Source organism: Chelonia mydas, chromosome 2, assembly GCF_015237465.2.
Source record: "Chelonia mydas isolate rCheMyd1 chromosome 2, rCheMyd1.pri.v2, whole genome shotgun sequence".
Lineage (NCBI taxonomy): Eukaryota > Metazoa > Chordata > Testudines > Cheloniidae > Chelonia > Chelonia mydas.
The window spans coordinates 99,506,130-99,528,230 of NC_057850.1; the positions used below are offsets into that span (position 1 = coordinate 99,506,130).

Sequence of the window (22,101 nt, forward strand, 5' to 3'; positions counted from 1 at the left end):
TCCCATTTTCAGAGAAGGCAAAGCTAGAAGTATACCAGCCTTTGAAAAAGGTTTTTTGGGGGGAGGTCTTGTTTAAACAGCATGTAGCAACATTTTGGAAAAAAGTTTTTACCTTCAGAAATCAATTTTTCATTAAATATATTTGAAGGCTGTCTTTAATAATCAACATCTTTTTCACATAATTCATGCAGAGATCGTACGTTTTTAAATTTAATTTTTTATTGTATTTTTTACCTGTTACCAAAAGTGTTATTTTACAGAAAAACATACATATGCATACAGTATTTTATAAAGCTTAGAAAACCAAACTGGTCCAAATGTCATTACAAGTTGATTATTTTATTTCAATAATGAATGTTTTTAAAAGCTGTATTCCTACGCTTTTGTGAACAGTACACATTTAAATTAAATTTACTATTATGTTGTGGAGTATACATCTGAGTGAAGCTACATATAGAAAAATACACATAGCCAATGACTGCACCACAGCTGGTGGGGGGCGAAGGGTGTTGTCCAGCTTGCTAGGGGAAGGAGTATATCACTTCAAGAGTGTGGAGGGGGAGAGAGGCACAGATACCGCTGCAAAAGCAGAATGGGTCAGTGTTCATCCTTCAGGAACCGGAAGGGCTGCAGAGTTGATAAAGGGCAAGCCCAACAGGAGAAAACCTTTCTCTGGACCAGATGGAGTAGCACCCAGCCTCGCAATCTTGGAAGTGGCAAAAAAGCAGGTTTGATGGGGATCACAGTGGGCACTGCACTAGCCACTCCTTTCTTGGGAGGCCAGGAAGGAATTTTTCTCTCACCACCAGATTAGCCAAACTGGAGTGGGAGATTTTTACCTTCCCCATAGCATTTTCCCGAGGGTGGCGGGGGGAAGATTTGTTATGGTGAGTAGGGAAGGGAGTTAGGCTATGATGTCGCAACTCATTATGTAAGTATGGGGCGGATGTCCAGTGCAGGTACTCCACAGGGAAGGGATACAGTGATCAGATAAATGGCTTGGTAAACAACTTAAAGGAGTTTGTTTGTTTGTTAAAGGAGTGGAATGGGCTGGGGGTGGGGTGGGGTTGGAGCGCCTATGACTGGGACCAGGGAGCCACCCCCTCCTTTCTTTATACCCCACCTTAACCCTCATTATTTGAGAGTGGGATGATGGTAAGGTCCCAACAATGGACTGGCTGGGGACCAGGATGGAAAAAAAGGGGTGGGGAGGCTGGCAGAAATCCCCAGGAAAATGTTGAAATGATCATGGTGTTACCTGCACCGTACACTTTTATCTGACGGGTAGTCCCAGACACCTAATAACAAAATTGCAGCCTGGTTAAACCATATTCACTGTCTCCTTTCCTTCCAGTATAGCCAGACAACAATATAGCTTAAGGAAGATGTAATAGGTATGTGTTTAACAATTTTGCTGTTTTTCCGTTGTCTTTCGTTCCTATGTTTTCCTTCCCTCTCATCTTTCACTGCTGCATATTAATGGACAGTGCTTTAAATCTACAGTAGATTTAGAGACAAAACAGAATTAACAACATACAGTATATGTCAGTTGGCATTAACATTGGCTACTCCTGACAGTCCGTAGTGTAGCTGAAACTGAGTGACAACTTAGCATTAAATATAGAGTCTACAACATATACGCTAAAATAAAAAACACTGAATCAGTAAAGGAGGGTAATCTCAAAAAATATTAAAGTTTGTTATAAAATAGTGCAATTCAGAAGAGCTTTTTTCCTACATATGGTTGGAAATACCATTGCCACATGTGTACATTTTAGTAGATTTGTGAACAATTAATGTTAAATGCTAACTAATGAATTAGATTTAATTTCTATAAGGCAACTACAATGCAACAGTTAAATGTTCACAGTAGTTTACAGTTTACTACTAGTTTGCTTTGGTGCACTGCCATTAAAGGCATCTTTTTAGTCAGAAGACAAGCTTTCCAAGTTTAACACTGCTGCAGTAACAAGAAAACTATTAGTAATTCTAACTTGAGATGTGCAAGACTATCTGAAATCTCAATGCTGAAGGGCTTTATTTCTTTCACAAATTAGACTATTTTTGTTTTATTCTTTAACTGCTAAAGAAATGCTGTTGTAGCAGTGTCTGCATGGAGCAACAGTGACATGCAGTGGTCATGTGCAATCTTAGATGTTTCTTCTTTGGGAATATTCCTTGTTTTTTGTTGTAAGACATTAGTCTAACCCAAGTTTGAAATCCTCTTTCTTTCTCTCTCGGCCACACTTAATTCTAATGGCTTGGGTGTGATGAGCAATTTGTAGAAATAAGGAATTTCCTTATTACTATTGCTTTGCGTCTCATTGATACTGTAACAGCTGCCCTCTTCCACATTTCACATACCTTGAACTCCCGAAGTTTATTAAACCTTTCCATGACTGCCTAATCCTGTTATGAAAAGTAAAATATTCTGAGAGAAGTGACATTAAACAAAAATAAACCCAAACAAAAAAGTGTTCGGATAAACAGTCCTTACAACTTCTGCACATGTTTTTTACAGCAGTATTTAAGAAATCCTTTAATGGCAGTGCTCAAAAACCAAGACAGTTGCTCTGCATTTCCAATTGTGGTGTTCAATGAAAAAAAAAATCAGAAGACTTGTGGGGCTTGGAGAAAAAATAAATAAAATCTAACATGCAGTTGGGGCATCCTGAAGAAGAATGAATAAAGTGGGGGATCTTGTTATTTTACTTAAAATAATGAAGATAGCAAATAAAGCTACTTTGTGTGTTTCATTCATTCAACTGTTGGTCAGGGATTGCCAATAGAAGTTTATATAATCCTACTGCATGCACAACTCAAATGACATTAAGTAACAGATTGTTTCTATCTATGTACTTCTTGCAATTATTATTAAAATTTTAGGCAGTTATCTTATGAAGCAGAGTGTGTGATCCTTGAATGGCATCTTAGAACTTCAGCGTCTAGCAACTGGAGAACCAGACCGCGATCCAGGTCGAGAACCAGATCCTCCCTGTGAAAAGAGGAATAAAATCAATTTGATTAGAAAGGTATGGCACGGTGTGGGTGTGTGTATATATATATATATTACACACACACTAATTCCAAAAAGCTAGGTTCCAGTATTACAAACTGGTAGTACAATCCAGAGTCCATTGTTTCTAGTGACAATCTTTGGATAAGCCTGTGTATTATATCACTAAATTAATTGAATGCTTGAAATTTCAGTTTTGCTTCAAAGGGATGATTACTTTTGATAACTGAATTTTCAAGTAGGATGAGTTTATTCTAATTAAGCACCTCCATCACTCGCACTTGTGTAATAACAATTTATTTCCAGTGAGTGGAGTCTTAATTAAGTTATTATGAAGCCAGGAAATTTGAGACTGCTGTTTATAAACGAACCGGCTTATGATTGAGTATATACAACAAAAAATTAACAGGAAAGGGAATAACAAACTTAACTGTGTCTATCAGTTCTTATGCAAGTGATGACACAAGTGTGGGGGGAGGGACAGATTGGGGCCAATATGAAATCAGACTCTAACTGTGAATGCTTCTTTTGGCTTTCTCTGGACATGTATAGAACCTCATTCCTTTTCTTAAATCTCCTTTCAAATCAAAAACTATCATGCACCACTGAGGGATTATAACTTCTCTTCGTAGTGCCACAAATCTATGTACTGTCCTGCACTAAAGCAGACATACATATTTTTCTCTTAGTTGGCTTAAATAGGCTTATTTCAATTGTGACTGCTGGTGAGGTTCTGCTGTGTCTGTTCTTGGAGGACATGCTAGAGATGGAAATGATTCATTCTTCTACTTTCCATCTTGAAAGTATCAGGGGGTAGCCATGTTAGTCTGTATCCACAAAAACAACAAGGAGTCTGGTGGCACCTTAAAGACTAACAGATTTATTTGGGCATAAGCTTTCGGGGGTAAAACACCACTTCTTCAGATGCATGGAGTGAAAAATACAGATGGAGGCATTATATAATGACACATGAAGGGAAGGGAGTTACCTCACAAGTGGAGAACCAGTATTGAGAGGGCCAATTCGATCAGGGTGGATGTAAGTCCACTACCAATAATAGATGAGGAGGTGTCAATTCCAGGAGAGGCAAAGTTGTTTTTATAATGAGCCAGCCACTCCCAGTCCCTATTCAAGCCCAAATTAATGGTGTTAAATTTGCAAATGAATTTTAGTTCTGCTGTTTCTCTTTGAAGTCTGTTTCTGAAGTTTTTTTGTTCAAGTATAGCTACTTTTAAACCTGTTATAGAATGTCCAGGAAGATTGAAGTATTCTCCTACTGGCTTTTGTATGTTACCATTCCTGATGTCCGATTTGTGTCCATTTATTCTTTTACGTAGGGACTGTCTGGTTTGACCAATGTACATGCCAGAGGGGCATTGCTGGCACACTCTCCTGGAATTGACACCTCCTCATTGAAAGGAGCAACACTGCTGATTGCATTATTTACTGAGAACACAACACTAGTAGTGGGAAATCACTGTATCTGGCTTTAGGGGAAGAAAAATGAAGACTTCATATTATTTTTTGTTTGGATATGGATGTAATAATTGGGTTAGATTTTCATTTGTCTTTTTTTTTTTCCCTGCCCTTCTTTGGAAACTATTTGGCCATACACGGCCTTTTTTTTTTATTCTAAATATTTGTTAGGGATCCAGAGACCATTAATCTTGGGGCACATTACAAATATGTTTTTACTATTGTTACAGACAAGAAAATATTGGGCCAAATTCTGCTCTTAGATAGTCTGCTGTAAATCCAAAATAACTTCATTGATAATTTAAGAAAGTACTCCCACATTTGAGAGCAGGATTTGGTCCCCTTACTCTTGATTGGCATGATCAATCAAATCAGAAATCAGTAGATTTCTATTGTACTTCAGTTGTGAATTTGGTATATAAAACAGTGTCAAGCACAACTTGGTTTCATACAGATACAGTATCTGCTCAGTTTTATTTGTAACTCAAGACAAGTTTTACTCAAGAATATTTGAATGTGACTGATATTAAATAGATCCAGAGAGGCATTTATGCTTTTTCATAGGCTCAATTTTTCACTTATTGTAAGTTTACTTGTACTTTACCAGTTTAAAGATTTTGGAAAGAGTGCCCTGGCCATCATGGTATGATCCCTTATGTCCCTTATAAGCAGATTTATGCTCGGAGAATTTGCCACTTCCTCCATACCCTGGCTTGTGTCCTTCACCTCCCTAGAAGAGAGATCACAGATATCTCAGGTGTGTTGTTCAGACCAGTTACCTTCATTTGCGACTGCTGGAATGCAATGCTTTCAAATTAGTCAAGTAGCTGAAAGTGTGGGAGGAAAAAAAATTCTAAATGTGAAAATCTGAGTCCCAAACTTTGGTCTGTAACAGAGAAATCAATAATCAGAACAGGATAGTTGTACTTTCAAATGCATAATGTGAATGGAAAATGAAAAAGGAAGAATAGTAGCTGCAATCGTGAGTCTTGAAAAAGAAACCTTTTGACTTAAAAATGTTTTATACCCTTTAGAAAATTATACTGAATAGTACAAAAGGGTTGGAAGAATAAAAATCTCTTGATCAACATGGAGATTTTATATGCACCTGAATTTCTCCTAAAAGTATACATGACATTTTCAAGAGCTTTTCAAACACTTACACTTAAGTACTAAGATCACTGGTGAAAAAAAGTTGCTTGTGAAAGTCATTTTCTTTCATTATAAAGCAACTGCCCGAGGAGGAGGAGAAGTACTATAACAGGGTTTCTCAAACATTGTCCCCTTACACAACTAGGGAAAGACGCCTCCCACCAACCTCTTGTTGAAAACGTTGTTCACAAGTTGTGATTTTGGTGGTCTATTTCAAACACGGACAGAGTCAGCATACTAACTTCACTTTTTTGCTGAGTAATTTCCACTTCAGGCTCAGCAAAAACAGAACTGTAAACTTGGATTTTTTAATTTTTTTTAATGAATTTAATGCTTATTAAAGTTACCAGATTGAAAGTCCTAGGTACTAGATCCCTCCAGGTGCAAGCTACAGTGTAATTCAGTGTCCATGCCTAATCACTCACTGGCCTGTTTATGGAGACTACCAATAGTGTGCTGCTGCCAAATGTGATGAGGAAACTTATCCATTAAGAACTGGACTGAGACCATCAAATCAGTTTACAAAGGTAATCACACAGCTGCCAAATGGTAAAGATTTTCAGAGTCAACCTGGAATCAAATGAGTAGCACAGCAGTAAAAAAGGTCCTAATTTGTTATCCTGTCTCCTGAACTACCCAATTGCCCTTCAGCAAACAGGTCCTGCTTTTGCTGAGTCCTAAGTAATAATTCCTATAAGAAATGGAAAAAAGAATACTCTCTTCCCTCATTTTCAGTGTACATCTTCTGAAAGAGGTTGAAGCCTCCCCAAGGGGGCCAGGCTCATAATTTGAGAAAAACTGTTCTGGAGCAAAGGAAGTATCTGTATAAAAGATAGTTAAAAGGCAAGAGACAATCAAAGGACGGTGAGAGTGTGTTGCAATTTTGCATCCCTAATTCATTCACAAAGCAGGAGTGAAGTTTATGTGGAATCCTGCTTCCTTGATTTTTCTCTATGCTCTAAGAGCCAAATTTGTATTTGATTCATTGAGATATCCTTTTGTTGTTAAACAAACAGTAAAGTAAAATGAATAAATTCACAGATCTATTCAGATACAATATTACAGCTATCGATCATGTTAACAAAGAAAGTAAAATTGACTATCTGAACTTATTTGTGTATAAGAGATACTGCCAAGATGACCTAGTTTTAAATTGTTATAAACCTGGCAGGAAATAGCCTTCCTTTCTAAATCTCTTAACTTGTATTAAATCCCATATTCTGTAGCAGAAGTTTCCCAGAAGTCATTGGGCTTGATCATGCCTGTATTGAAGTAAATGGCAAAATGTCACTCTATCTCAATAGACTGGGCCTGCTGTGGATTCAATTCTGCAATCATTTAACACTCTCAGCTCCCAATTGCTTCAGTGTGTGGACCTGATGATACAGCCATTGAGAACTTGCATTGGCTTCAATGGGAGTCATGCAAACAGAGCCACTGCCAAATCTAGATTTAATGTTTATAAGAGAGATAATGCCATACCCAACAGCTGGGAAGTCCATGGCTGTGTTGCCAAAGCTATTAACGTTTCTGCTGACCCACCAGCCCTATCGCAGTGGGCCGAATTCTGTGTGGTGAAGAACATCACCAACACTTACTTGAGTTAGATTGGACCTTCTTGTGAAAGGACTGAGCACCCTTTCACCTGATGCTCAAGATTTTGTTCCTACTACAAGAACAGAAGCAATTAAAAAAAACCTATATATATTGTTTGTCAAATGGAGAGCAAAGTAATTAGCAAAAGAACTGAGGCTTTTTTCAGTCTTTTAATAGGCTGTTACAAATATTGAACCTTATGCTGCAAAGTGCTGAATGCCTTTCACTCCCATTCACCTTCTTACATTGTAGGTGGGAACTGAGGATTGGGCTTTCTGAAACCAATACTTACAGTCCTTCAAAATTCCCATATATTACTGACTTCAAGGGGAGTGTTATTTGAATATTAGCTCCAGGATTTAGGCCTGATGGAGAATTTCAAAAAAATAAATAAGAAAAACCTTAGAGAAAATTCTTGACAGTGTGATTTTAAGAATTCACACACATTAGTCTTCTGCCATCCCATTGGTTAATGATTTCTCCCATCTCATGAGCACAAAGAACACCAAACCTCTGACTTTGAGAAAATAACTTTTGTGTTCTAGGAAATAACTACACTGATAGAAACCATTAGCATTTTAGAAGCTTTAATATACCATTTAAGATACTTGTGGTAATCTGCCCATGTGTGTAATGAAAGCTGAAGTGAAGTAGAAAATAGGATTTAGTTAGCTGTGAGATAACTGTGCTTGTCTGCTACTCGATACTGTCCGTGTTTTAAAACATAACTGTAGAAAGAGCCTATATAAAAGCAGTAGTATTGATCTCTTCTTTTTAAAAGGGACTGCAAAAACATATGACAAAAATGTACACACTAGAGACAATATTAGCATATAGAAAAATCAGGCTTATGTAAAAAGTTCCCTGGCTCTTTCAACCCTATCCCCAATTCTTCCGCTCCCCGCAAAAAGAAAAGACAAAGCAGTTAAGTCTTCCAGGAGCCTTAAAGGAAAAGAGGTAGTTTTGCCATGCAGCAGACGTGCTCCATTTGTGCTAAAGCAAAAGAGATTATATCACTGTAAGGTTGACAAGCTTCTGGATAAGAGCAAGCAACAAAATTACGACCATAAACAAACTGCTGTGTAGGAGGGGGAAAGTGGATCAAAAGGAATAAAGCAAAACAAACACCAAAATGAAGACCGAAACATGAATGTCAAGTTGCTGCAGAGGCTTGAAAGGCAATGGTGAAAGATATACTTTGGCCTTGGTAGACCAAAATGGCTGTGAATGAAAGCACATTCATCACCTACCCAGCTAAATCTGGCGAGGGATAATCCTCTCCCCTGCATATGTAAGAAACAGAAACAGTGATATGATGATCACCATGAAGGAAAGGGTGCTCAAGATACGTGAGAGAAAAAAGAGAAACAGCGAACAGAGCTGGTCAAATAATAGACGCATAAATTTGTGAACAGTCATTCTATTAAATTAAAAATACCAACATTCACAATTTATATTATTTGATCTATAAAGTTAATTAAATAATAATAAAAAATTCTTAAATGATTATTTGAATAGAAAACAGACAATTCACAATTAGAATTATTTGCAAAAATTATTTGACCAGCTTTGGTTTAACAACTCAATTTACTTACAATTAACCACATGGATCTTCTTGTAATCTCACCAGCTACTTATAGACATTCTCAGGGTTTGGCTGAAGAATATGTTTTAAAATATTATGAATAATATTTTACATTTAATTATCAGCTTTCGTGAAAGAATCTCAACATGCTTTAGATCAGTGGGCAAGCAGTATTATTGCCATTTTACAGATGGCTAATCTGTGGTCATGCAGCAAGTCAGTGTTAAAATCGAGAATAGAGCCCAGGTCTCCTGACTCCTACTCCCCTGTTCTAAACACTGGTGATACCACCTTTTGAGTAAACTAATATGGCCACCTGAAGAGGTACATATTTAACCACAATAATTAGATGGGATCTTGGGGAAGACACTTACCTTTGCCTGCACTGGGGGTGGTGTCCTAGGTGACACCTACAGAGCAATAGAAAAAAAATTATAAAACACAAGCAGCAATAGATCCAGTACAACCATCAAGGGTTTGCTCTTCATCCTATAATTTGGATAATGTCTGACTTCATCTACCTTCACATTGTTTTAAGAATACCTTTCAGCTTTCTCAATAGCATATACAGTGGACATATTTTTAAAGTTAATTCCAGTTTTAGGGGTATTCCCCATCATAAAAAAATTAAAAGTATACTAGATCCAATAATATGTTTAGGATTGGAATGAACTTTTAAAGTGCACGCAATATATATTCCTCATTTTAGGTATTTGTCTCCATTCTGCAACACAGTGATACCTTCCTTTCATGACTGAAGATATTAACATCAGGAATGTTGATCTGGTGAAGCTGATATTAATAGAAATAGTATTAATTAATCCAAATCCATTAGCCTATGCTGTTTAAGGTTTCTTGCACTTCTGTCTTTCTCATGTCTGTCTTTTGGGTTTTCGTTGCACATTTGGGCCTCAGCAGATGGAGAGGTCTGCTTCAAAGAGGATGAAGAAGAGAAAAGGGATTATCTGTGGTGCCAGTGATCATTTCACAGCTGCGATACATTTGAGGCGACTTCTCTCGAGTGGGACGCATTCTGAAGTGCTTTCAAGGATTATTAGGCTCAGGCAGCAAAGTTTTTGATGATATCTTTGCACAGTACTCAGGGATACCATTTTGTAGAATGTTTGAGGGAGATATAACTCTATAGTTGTTTCTCTGATTTTGTGTTTGTTTTTTTTCATATTAGTATGAAGATATCCAGGTTCAAAGCTGAAGAAAATCCTTCTCCTCAAATAACATCACTCAGGTAGGGAATCAAATCTGGGATTTTTTTGTTTATGCCTTCAAAAGAAATGCCGGAGTCTAGCTTCTCTCTTAGAGTAGAATTAATTTATTAAATCTAGTAAGTGCTATTTTAAATGCACTATGCCTTGAGCACCACTTACCTTTTTTAAACAAAACAAAAATTTGAATGTGCCTTATTTCAAGAAAGGCAAATAAAAAATTTGCAAATGGTAAAGCTGTTTAATAGCATCAGTGATTAATGTTGGAATTTCAGTACGTTAATGGAAGACTCACCCATTTCCATCCAAAAAATTTTCCTACACAAAACTAGAAGTTGTAATAGCAAAGTAAAATAATTCTGATGTCAAAATATAATTATTCCCTCAAAAGCACAGACAGAACATTTTATCGACAGTCTCAATTGCAACAAAATGGATAACCTACAGGTACTGTTTAGCTGCCATTAAATCTCAAATTACATTTAACTCTGCCAGAGAACCATGAAGGGAAGGGGAAACTTACGATGTTCTTGAAGAAATGGACTACTGGGTTGTCATCACCAGGCCGCCCGTGCTGAGACCTCTGGGGCATGGAACCTACATGGCTAGCTCTGGCTGCATGTATGTCCTGAAATGTAGGGTGGATATATTAGTAAGTGCTCTGAGGAGACCAAGATAAATGATGACCATTTGAAGAGAAAATGCACCAAAAGGCATGCTCACAGAATAAAACTCACAGTAAAACACACAAGAAATCGACAGAGTTTATGATCCAATGTCTTTAGTGCATACAAGGCCATGCACTCTCTATAGAACAGCAGAATTAAGTAATACATATGCATCTTGTGTCCATATCTGTGTGTATATACACATAAATACACACAACACCCCTTTAACGTTATTGAAGTCCAATATCGCCTGTGTTAGGCTGAGGTATTCCAGTAACAGAAGTTAAATATTTGCTTTCCTTGTAAGTGGAATCATGGAATCAGTAAATTAGATGTGCAAACTTAGGTGGAAAAAGGCCTCTTAGGTCTTGGAGTCAGTCTCTGTGCCACAGCAGTAATGAGCTGAGTAGCACCTCTTTTCATTTCTAATGTGCAGCACAAATTTCAAACATTCCGTCAATGAAAGAGCAGCTCTATTTGAGGCTGAGGAGAGTTAAGTGCAACTGATGGCACCATGTCACCTCAGCAGTGCTTCAAGTGATGAGGAGAAAAATCCAAAAAAGCAGAGGCAAAACAAGAGCAAGGCTATTAAATTCATGGAGACTAACTAGCACAACACAGGTTTCAGAGTAGCAGCCATGTTAGTCTGTATCCGCAAAAAGAAAAGGAGGACTTGTGGCACCTTAGAGACAAACAAATTTATTTGAGCATAAACTTTCATGAGCTACAGCATCCGATGAAGTGAGCTATAGCTCACAAAAGCTTATGCTCAAATAAATTTGTTAGTCTCTAAGGTGCCACAAGTTCTCCTTTTCTTTTAGCAGAACACAGTTACCTGTGATAAATGTTTTATGCCACGGTGAAAATGGTGTCTACTCTATTATGTGAAATTGGTGCTACATCTTGCGTTAGTATCACAAAGATGGAAGTAAGAATAGTTAGATGTGACTGATCCATGTTAAATTCATGAACAGTAGAAGGTATAAGCTTTCTTTCTTGAAAAACATAATAGCCAAAGGCCACACCAGAAACTCCAACAGAACCAAACTAGATCACCAGGGAATAGAGAAAACCCTGAAGAGAAGGTGTCATAAAGGTCCCACCAAGTATGACTACTTCCCTGAATATCTAGTGACATTAAAGACATTCAGATAGATAAAGGATGGTACATTTCTTGCTACTTAAGATCAAGCATATCAGTGCAGTGAAAAAAAGTAGAGTCTAAAATAATATGAAGCAAACAAATTAACTCTGATTTTATTTGTCACTGACAGCAAAACACATAACCTTTCCATATAACCTACCTAATGAGACAATGTAATCTGCTTGTCAGAGCACTGGATATGGGCCCAGGCCTCCTGAGTTTTATTCCTAACCCTACTGCTGACTGATTGTATGATCTTTGATGAATAACTTAACCTCTCTGGACCAGACTTTTAAAGATATTTCGGCACCAAAATATGCAGATAGGCACCTAGTGGGATTTTCAAAAACACCTAGCTGTCTAATTCCTAATGGGGTCAATTGTCACTTTTGAAAATCCCACGAGGCACCTCTGCATCTTTAGTTGCCAAACCATCTTTAAAAGTCTTGGCCTATAGTTATTGTTTGCCAAAGATCACCCAATCTATCAGGGTTGGGAGTTTAAAAAAAAAAAAAAATCTGTATGAAAATAAAAAGCATTGTTCCTCTTGCAATGATGATGTGTATATATCATATATATGATATGCATGTAATATAATCCTTCGGAAAAATGAGTTTCAAATTAGTTATTGCAGGAAAGTTCAGCTCAATATTTATTAGGTTTGCTCTCCCTGTGCCGATGGTGTATATTATTATACCACTTAAAAAGTAGGACTTTAATGGATTTTATTGGGACTATGCAATTTCTATGAGATTATGCAATCATCCTGCACTTCCTCCCACAATTAGCTTTACTTTTCCACTTTTTAGATGATAGCCAGAGCTATGGATTCATATTACCGGGTGACAGAAAAAAACGGCTAGCCGTGAATGAAAAACGGCCTAGTTTAAGGCTATGACGATGTTGCTAGAATGTCCAGTTTTAACTCACATGACTTTTTTTTTTTAAACCAACAGGATAGCAGCATAGAAATATAGGTGGTAGTTGGGGTGATTGCTGTTTTCTGTGAATGTTCCAAATTAAAGGTTTCAGAGTAGCAGCCGTGTTAGTCTGTATTTGCAAAAAGAAAAGGAGTACTTGTGGCACCTTAGAGACTAACCAATTTATTTGAGCATAAGCTTTCGTGAGCTACAGCTCACTCATCGGATGCGATGAAGTGAGCTGTAGCTCACGAAAGCTTATGCTCAAATAAATTGGTTAGTCTCTAAGGTGCCACAAGTACTCCTTTTCTTTTTCCAAATTAAACTTTTCTTTGTTTTTGGGACACAGCTTCCACGAACCTCCTTTCTCTGTCATTTTTCCCTGGCTAGTGTTGCAGGTCATGTTGTAGCCGCCTCTACTGCTGTGTTACTGAAATCAAAGTGGATGCTAGTCTACTGCAAACTTTTCATGGTGTACACTGTGGAGAACTTTAAAGTGATACTTTTTCAGCCTGATGAAGATGGGCTTGAGAGCAGTTTGAAATGCTATCTCCAGACTCTCAACACACATGCAAAGAGAGGAAGTATGAAAACAGAATACATGAAAGGCATTGGAAATTAGAGGGTGGGGAGGAAGTTATTTATTTAAAAATCTGTAGCTAATAAAGAAAGGATCACAGTCAAACAGGGATTATTTTTTTCCGAACTGGAAACGTGGATCCTATTCATGGTGTGTGGATGCCCCAGCGCAGTAGTTCAGAACACTTTCACTTGTAGTGTCCAATAGGGATCACACTCCTTACAACAGCAAAGAGTCCTGTGGAACCTTATAGACTAACAGACGTATTGGAGCATAAGCTTTCGTGGGTGAATACCCACTTCGTCAGATGCATGTCCTTACAACCTCACTCTCCCCCTCCCGAGAATACAAAGAGTGTAGTGACGCGGACCACCGCTCAGTTTCTTTGGATGGACCTAGGCAGAACAGCCAGAACAATAGTATCCCCATTTTATTTAGTTAATTTGGGTAGTTACTTTTTATTTATAGTTGCCTTAGTGTTCAGTAGTGTTAGGCTGTCTTTACACTACAAGATAAGTGTGTGATTCACCTGCCTATGTACACATGCAGCATAACCGTGGAAGCACAAGTAGTGGCAGCCGAGGCTTGGCTTAGCTGTTCCAAGTATTAACCCATCTGAAACAGGTGGGAACATACTCAGCACAGCTAAGCCATGCCTCATCTGCCATTACTTGTGCTGCTTCAGCAACTCTGCTATTTATACTTGTGCTATCTTGACAAGAGCTAGCGCAAGTATGTGTACCCAAGCAAGGGACATCACACTCCTAGTTCATAGTGCAGACTTAACCTTAATGTTACCTCTGTTTTTTTTAAAGGAAGAGAGTTACATTTTAACTTTATTTCTGTTTTGAATTAGTGTATTAGGATTTTAGTTGAGGTATGTCAGAACTGAGATTCCCCAGGCTTTAAATTATGCCCCTCTACATGCGGGGAGGGAGTGCCATTCCCCTAACGGTCACTCATGGTAAGTGTCTTTATTGTATAAGTGAAGACCATGTTGTCACTAAGCGTGTGATCTGTAAATCTTCTAAGATCCTCACACACAAAGCGTGACAGTCCAGGTGAAAGCTCTTTCTCATGGAAAAGTACATGAGGGCACTGTCAGATCCTGAGCCAAGACAATGCTGAGGAAGTTGCTGTCTACCAAAACAATCTGTCTATGATCTAGTCACCAGAGATGTGACACCAGGCTCAAGAGCAACAGAAAGACCTAGAGAGGCTTTGCAAATTATTTTGGAGCAGTCAGAAATCCCTGCTGTCCGAAAAGTGAGACACTAAATTGGTTATGACTCTTCTCTATCTCTGGTGTCTGGCAGGAGAAAGTCATCCTAAAAGGAATTGATGAAGTCAGCACAGAGGAAATCAGTGCTAGAGCTCTGTGTCCTGTTCGGTACTCGCAGAAGAGAGCACGTAGAGATGAAAGTCCTAAAACCGTGGCTCAGGACTTATCGAAACCATCCATCTTAGCACCAGTGCATCAATTACAGTCTGCCCTGGCACTGTCTTTAGCAGGACTAGTTTTGATAAGAGCATCTCACTCGGCATGTTGCAGTATAATTGTAGCCATGTCGGTCCAGGATATTAGAGAGACAAGGTAGGTAAGGTAATATCTTTTATTAGACCAACTTCTGTTGTCAGAAAGATGAGAATAGCTCTGTGTGGTTCGAAAGCTTGTCTCTCTCACCAACAGAAGTTGGTCCAATAAAAGATATGACCTCACCCACCTCTCTCACTCAGCACAGGCAGTTTCAGCATTTCAGAGCCCTCAAAGCAGCTAAATGAGACAGGCTTCCTCAACTTAGATGTCTTTTGAAGGGGATTCCACAGCACCGAAATATTTGTTTACATCTCCCTTGGATATCAGAATAACTCCAGCGCCTGGTTTACCATTGTTAAAGTCTTCTAGTTCTGCACCATCTAAACCTCCTCTCCATGAAAGATCAAGAATACCCGTGATAAAGATTTCTCTTTAAAGTAGGGCTGTGAGTAGAAGTCATACTCAAATTTTAAAATCCTGTTGTCCTATCAAAAGAAGGATTCTCATCAGATTCCAGTGGGAGCCCTCCACCTAAGAAGCCAGCAAAAAGAAAATAAAAACAGAAAAGATAACACAAAGGAGCTTTTTTATGAATGTAAGGGTTTAAATTCTAATTACTCTCGTTGGTATCCCCCAAATGGGATGAATGTATCTTAACCACATGGTCAACAACCTTGGCCATATTGGTCTCTGTGGCAGCAATATCTGCAGCATCCAGGGGAAGTTCCCCCACAGTAAATGGCATATATGTGTAAATCACCTAATTCAATTTTTCAATTGTCACCTCATTTCCTGTTCAGATTATGGAAACAGAGGAACAGCATCATTCTAGTGATGGAGAGTTACCGGTTCACCAGGAAGATTAAGCTGGATGTCCACATTCTTTTTCTTTTTCTTCACTTGAGGAGACTATTTCATCCACTGTGCCTCTGACAACTGATAAATTTAAAATGTTTCAGGAATTATTGAAGTGCATAAGGGGAAACACTGGAAGTCCTATAAGAAATGGTACAGGAAAAGGCATAAACTTTTGATACTTTACAACCAGCATCTCAAAATAGAGTTGCTCTTCCTATCAGTGAGGAACTTTAGAATAGAAAAAGAGCTTTTGATTACTCCCTCCTTGATTTCAGCTACTTCAAAACATGCTAATTGTAGATATCAAGTACTATCCAAAGGTTTTGAGTATTTTTATACTTGTCCATCTCCATCTTCGTTGGTTGTTACTCCTGCAAATGAAGAGTCGAAACAATTGGGAAAGTCAGCTCCCAAAGAGAGAGAACCAAACAGAATAGACACTTTTGGGAGGAAAATTTATTCATCAGCCTGTCTGCAAGTTAGAATAACTAATTATCAAGCTATGCTTTCTAAATATGATTATCTACAATAGAACAAACATCTGACTTTAAGGACAAGTTTACCTACAGAAATTAGAGAGGAGTTCAGATCAATTTATGGAGGCTAGTTGATTTCTAAAATAGCTCTTCAAACTGATCTGGGTGCAACTGATACTGGTGTCTGTTAAACAGCTAAAGCTATTGTTAGGAGATATGCATCATGGTTTTCTGCACCAGATTGATACAGGGAGGTACAGACAACCACGGAAGATTTGCTGTTTGATGAATTGAGCTTGTTTAGATGAAACTAAAACAGATGAGACCTTGAGTTCATTAAAAGACTTAAGATCCACTTTTAGATCTCTAAGTTTATATGCACCTGCATTTAGGAAGAAACAGTGTTGTCCATGTTCCTCCTCCTCAAAATATACTAAACTTCCTCATACTTTTACCAGCAGAGATCTTCTGACTAATCCAAGAAGAGATTAAGATATCAAAAAGATGATGAATTCCATCGTCCTCTTTGGTAACCTCACAACCAGGACAGACACAGAGACATCAGATTCGATGTGATGGTTGAGGAGCTTGGACTAATCTACAAGGAGCAATATCTGTTCCTCCCTCCTTTTTGATTCTGCTTTTTCTTTTCCCAGGAGACTTGGATTGGAATCATCACAGATCAATGGGCCCTTCAACTTCTCAGAGATGGTTATGTCATTCAGTTTGTCTCTGCCTCCCACCCATACCTGATCCCTTTTCTCACAAGCGTACATCTAGAATTAGATGACCTAATCAACCTAGGACAGGTTGATAGAATTGGTACCTGAAGAATATGTCGAAAAGGGCTTCCGTTTTTCTCATATAAAAAAAATAAAGGAGGTTGGCATCCGATCTTAGATTTTGGGAATCCAAAACAAATACATTTGGCATGCCAAGTCTTGTATGGTAACTCTTGCTTCAGTTATTCCCACTCTAGATCCCATGGATTGGTTCATGACCCTCAACTTGCACAAAGCGTATTTTCATGTGTCAGACACATTCTGCACACAAGTAGTATCTTCAGTTTGTGGCTTTAGCAAATAATTATGAATTCCAACTACCGCCGTTTGGGATTTCATCAGCTCGGAGGATGTTTTAACCAAGTGCCTATTCATACTGTCTGAATAGGCAGAGAGGTGAAAGGCAGACCTTCTATGTTCTATATGGTAATGGTGTATCCAGCTTTGTATCAGTCTGACAACTCTTCATCTTCCAGGGAAGAGCAATGGTATAGCATACTCACTAAGCAGAAAGGTGACCTTGTCCCATGAATGGGACTTAAAAGATTAATTAATTAGTGGACCAAATCTTCCAAAAGTGAGGGTTTCCCCAAATAGACTTGTTTGCTTTGAATCAGAACAAAAAGTGTCTGTTTTGTTATTGAGCAGGAAAGAGTCTGGGATTCATAGCAGACACTTTCACGATTTGCTAGTCACACCATTTGGTGTATGCCTTCCCTACTTTTCCTTTAATTCCAAGGGTGATCAGGAAGATAAGGTATGAAAGAGATTGGGCTATACTAATAGCTCCTAATTGGCCTTATCAGTTCTTGTTCTCTGATCTTCTAATAGTGTCCAATCAACAGTTTACCATGCTGCTGATTCAGAATGACATGATATCGCAAAATCACAGCCTACTCCTACACTCAAATCCAGTGTCACTACATCTCATTGTTTGGGTGGTTTCTGGGTGTCCTCGTTGGATATTCTGTACTGCTGAAGAACATTATCTAACTTGAGAACAGGAAATAACACATTCTGCTAGTGGTATGTCTTTTATTCTGGGCCATATCCAAGGATCACATACCTTCTTGGTGTGTTGTATTCCAATAATCTTGGATTACTTATTACATTTAAAGTGATTTGGCAGTGATTTCAGTATTTCATCCACAAGTGGAAGGGGGTGCAGATTTCTGAGGGGCTTAGTTCGAGTTCTTACTCCTGTAAGAAAGATTGCTCCAACATGGGATTTAAAGCTAGTGCTTTCTTTATACTGGAACTTCCTTTTGAATCTCTAGCAAACTTCCTAATTCAGAATTTTGGCAATGAAACTGGCAGTTTTTGTGGCTATTACCTCAGCAAGTAGAATAAGTGAACTACAAGTATTAATTATAAATGTTCCTTACAAGGCTTTTCATATAGAAAGGGTGACTGAGACATAATCTGTCCTTCATTCCAAAAGTATTTCAGCGGAGTCGCATTTTACGTGGGGGTTAGGTTCTAAAGTCAGCACGTAAGGTGAAAATCACGTATAGTCAAAATTACCCTTGAAAATCCCTTAAATCGCCCATAAAGTACAGTATACTGTACATGGTTTTGTGTATACAACCCTGTACAGTAATAGGTTTAAATGTATCATGTATACAGTAATGTACAGTATATAATGAGTACATATGCAAAATATAATTTTACAGTACTGTATTTTTAGCTACAGGGGGTAATTACAGGGGGTTGTCAGGAGACGACAGCTTGATGTCGATCCAGGAGACGGAGAGAGAGTTGTAGACGAAGTGGTTGGCTCTGGTTCAGCTCAAGAAGTTGATTGCATAGGTTCATCTGCTGCTGGTTGTTTGTTTTTCCTTGAAAAACATGCTGATCGACAACTGTCGCTGTTGTGTCTTGAGCTGCTCAAACATTTCTTGATACGGTCTCAAATCGTCTGTAATACTACGTGTGATTTTGAGGCTTCGTTCCATAGACGTATCATATTCAGAAATTAAATCATTCAAGTGTTTCACTGCTTGGAACACTTCAGCAAATTTAGGAAGATTCCAACTTGTTGGCTGCTCTTGTTCGTTGTCATCATCTTCGTCTTCTGTAGACAATTTTATCAGTTCCTCTAACTCTTCATTAGTCAGTGTTTCTCTGTGGCTCTCAATTAATTCTTCAATTTCTTCCTCAAGGATGTCAACGAAGCCATCACCACCCACTTGCCTGTCCACCTGAATAATGCATTTCACTTCTTTGTCAATGGTCAGGAAACCTTTAAAATCATTCACATGTTCTTTCAATAGGTTTCGCCAACATGCATTGACTGTTTCAGGCTTGATTGCATCCATTGCCTGTTTATTATAAGTGATGCAATTAACAGTGTTGAAGGACTTCCAACACTCCATCACATTAAGATTGGGATCAGCATCCATAGCGCTATGTATCCGTGAGAACACAAGCCTTGTGTACGCGAATCACACCTTGGTCGAGAGGTTGGAGGTGGTATTTGGGGGAGGAAAGATTACTTCAACCTCATTATGCACAAACTGGAGTGCCGCAGGGTGGCCAGGAGCATTGTCTACGATCAGCAACACTTTAAAGTCAAGTCCTTTCTCTTCGAGGTACCGCTTGACCTCCGGAATGAAACACTTGTGGAACCAATCCAGATATAATGCTGCCATCACCCAAGCCTTTTTATTTGATTGCCAGAACACAGGCAGGAGATTTTTGTTCTTGCCTTTCAGGGCACGGGGATTTGCAGTCCTGTAGAGCAAGCCCAACTTTATTAAATGCCCAGCCGCATTGCCACAAAACAACACAGTCACACAGTGTTTAGCTGCTTTGAAGCCGGGGTTGTCTTTCTGATTTTGAAATGTAAGTGGAGTTGGGCATTTTTTTTCCAGAAGAGCCCAGTCTCATCAGCATTAAAAACTTGTTCCGGAAGATAGTCCTTTTCTTCTATGATTTTCTTTAATTGTTTGGGGTAGGCTTTTGCTGCCTCTTCATTGGCAGATGCAGCTTCACCAGTAGTCTGCACGTTTTTGAGGTTGAAGCGGTTCCTAAAACTGTTAAGCCAGCCTTGGCTGGCTTTGAATTCCTTCTCATCAGAAGGCTGTCCCTCTTTGGCAGGAGGTTTGAACAGTGCGTAGAGGCTAAGAGCCTTTTCTCGCAACGTGTTGCTATTGATAGGCACACGTTTACGGTTCATGTCTTCCAGCCATAAGTTTAATGCCTTTTCAGTCTTCACTAAAATCTTATAACGCACCTGACTCGTCACTTTAGCAGTTATTAGAACACTTGATGCCATGGCTTAACAAATTTCTCTCTCTTGAATCTTGACGGCACGGATGCTAGATTCGTTGCGGCCATATTTATCCACCACGTTGGAGACCGACATACCGTATCTCAGTAAGTCCAACACAGCCAGTTTTTCCTCCAGCGTTGGAACAGATCGCTGTTTCTTCAGTTGAGCACCAGATGAAGCAGTTGGCTTGCGTTTAGGGGCCATGTTGTACGAAAAATACATATCTTTAAACACTAGAATCACACGCGGTGAGATGCTTGCATGCGGGAACTGAGACCGACTGAGGGAACAGCAGATTCACGTCTCACGCTCACTCAGGAGCATATGCTCATTGAGTGGAATGGTGGGCACAATCGCCCACACTGTTTACAGGTATCTTGTTGTTGTTGTTGGATTTTTTTGCCGAGCGCTTATAGTTGAATTTGCGTAAGTTAAATGTGCGTATGATGCGACTCACCTGTATTGGACTTTCAAATCAGTTTATTAATTTACCAGTCTTCTTTCCACAACCTTATTCATCGCAGCTGAAGTTAAATTACATGTGTATCTTGAATGTCAAACGATCATTGTTATACTATCTGGATAAAACAAAATCTTTTTGTAAGACTTTAAGACATTTTATTGCTTATGGAAATAAATCTAAAGGGATGGCTATTTCATCTCAAAAGCTTTCAAAATGGGCATCTGATTGTATTAGGACTGTATATAATATTAATAAGTCCTTTAAAACATTCTTATTCATTCACAAGCAACATCGGTTGCATGTCTAAGTTGAAAGCCAATACTGGAGATTTGCAGAGCAGCTACCAGAACTTGAGCTCATACATTTACAAAGCATTATTTGTTAATGAATGCTTCTCGACTGGTTGCCCATTTTTGAAGGGAGGTTTTGCAATCTCTTTTCAATTAACTCTTCGCACCCACCTCAGTTTAGGGTGACTGCTAGCTAATCATCATGACTGGGATGCACTTGTCCAGTACTTAAAGAAGAAAGAGTGGTTACATACCTCATAGTAACTGTGGTTCTTTGAGAAGTCTGGATATGTTGCTCCCATGGCCTACTTTCCTTCTTGCAATTCGGAATCTTACACGATGGATTCTGGGTGGTGAAAGAACTGAGTGGCAGTTGCAGTCACTACTTTTTGTGCCCTTAGGAGGCAGATCATGAGGACTTGACTTGAGAACAAGCATGACCCCTACTGGACACTACTAATGAAAACGTTCCAAGCTATTGCACTGGGGCCACCACACACCATGACTGGGATCCACATGTGCAGATATCTCAAAGAACCACAGCTACCACAATGTAAGTAACCACTCTATATTTCGTATTCAATCCTTATGAACAAGAGACAGCATGTAGGAATTTAAATGGTCAAGCTTCACTCATTCATATTCCCAAGGAATAAAAATGAGTGCTCAAGCATGTTTCATGTCCCAAAATGAATCCTGCAGCACCACTGTTTTAAACCATTCCCAGCTCCCTTCCCACATCTTGAGCTAAATTATATTTTAACCATTTTGCTATGATTTTATCCTGCAGTTATCTAGTTTAAAAAAAAAATCTCAAAGCCTTCATTAATTAGACTTAACTAGACATTCTGCAGTGGTATATGTGATGTCACTGACTAGAGGCCTGAGATCCTCATTCTTTGCAGAGTAAATAAAGTAGAATTAGAAAGTGAACTGTGGAAATTGTCATGAATAAGATTTCTCATTTTCTTTATGTTAATGACTTAAAAACTAGGTGTAAATCACCATCTAGGTCTATAATCAGTTACTGGTATACAGTGTATGCCAGTAATTTGGTTTAT

At 38.6% G+C, this 22,101-nt stretch overlaps 1 protein-coding gene across 7 annotated transcripts in view; it reads right to left on the reverse strand.

Moving 5' to 3' along the window:
* Window positions 1-201: 201 nt before the first annotated feature.
* Window positions 202-22,101, reverse strand: part of LOC102938736 (myelin basic protein) — a 172,685-nt gene continuing 150,785 nt past the window's right edge. For 6 of the 7 annotated variants that reach the window (XM_043539995.1, XM_037892979.2, XM_043539998.1 and 3 more), the window contains exons 5-9: window positions 10,572-10,676; window positions 9,200-9,235; window positions 8,491-8,523; window positions 5,097-5,222; window positions 202-2,995 (exon numbers count right to left, since the gene is read on the reverse strand). In XM_043539995.1, the coding sequence (XP_043395930.1) occupies window positions 2,939-2,995; window positions 5,097-5,222; window positions 8,491-8,523; window positions 9,200-9,235; window positions 10,572-10,676 (357 nt within the window). In that variant the 3' untranslated portion in view covers window positions 202-2,938. The remainder of the gene's footprint in view (window positions 2,996-5,096; window positions 5,223-8,490; window positions 8,524-9,199; window positions 9,236-10,571; window positions 10,677-22,101) is intronic. The other variant, XM_037892980.2, reaches the window with a different exon arrangement.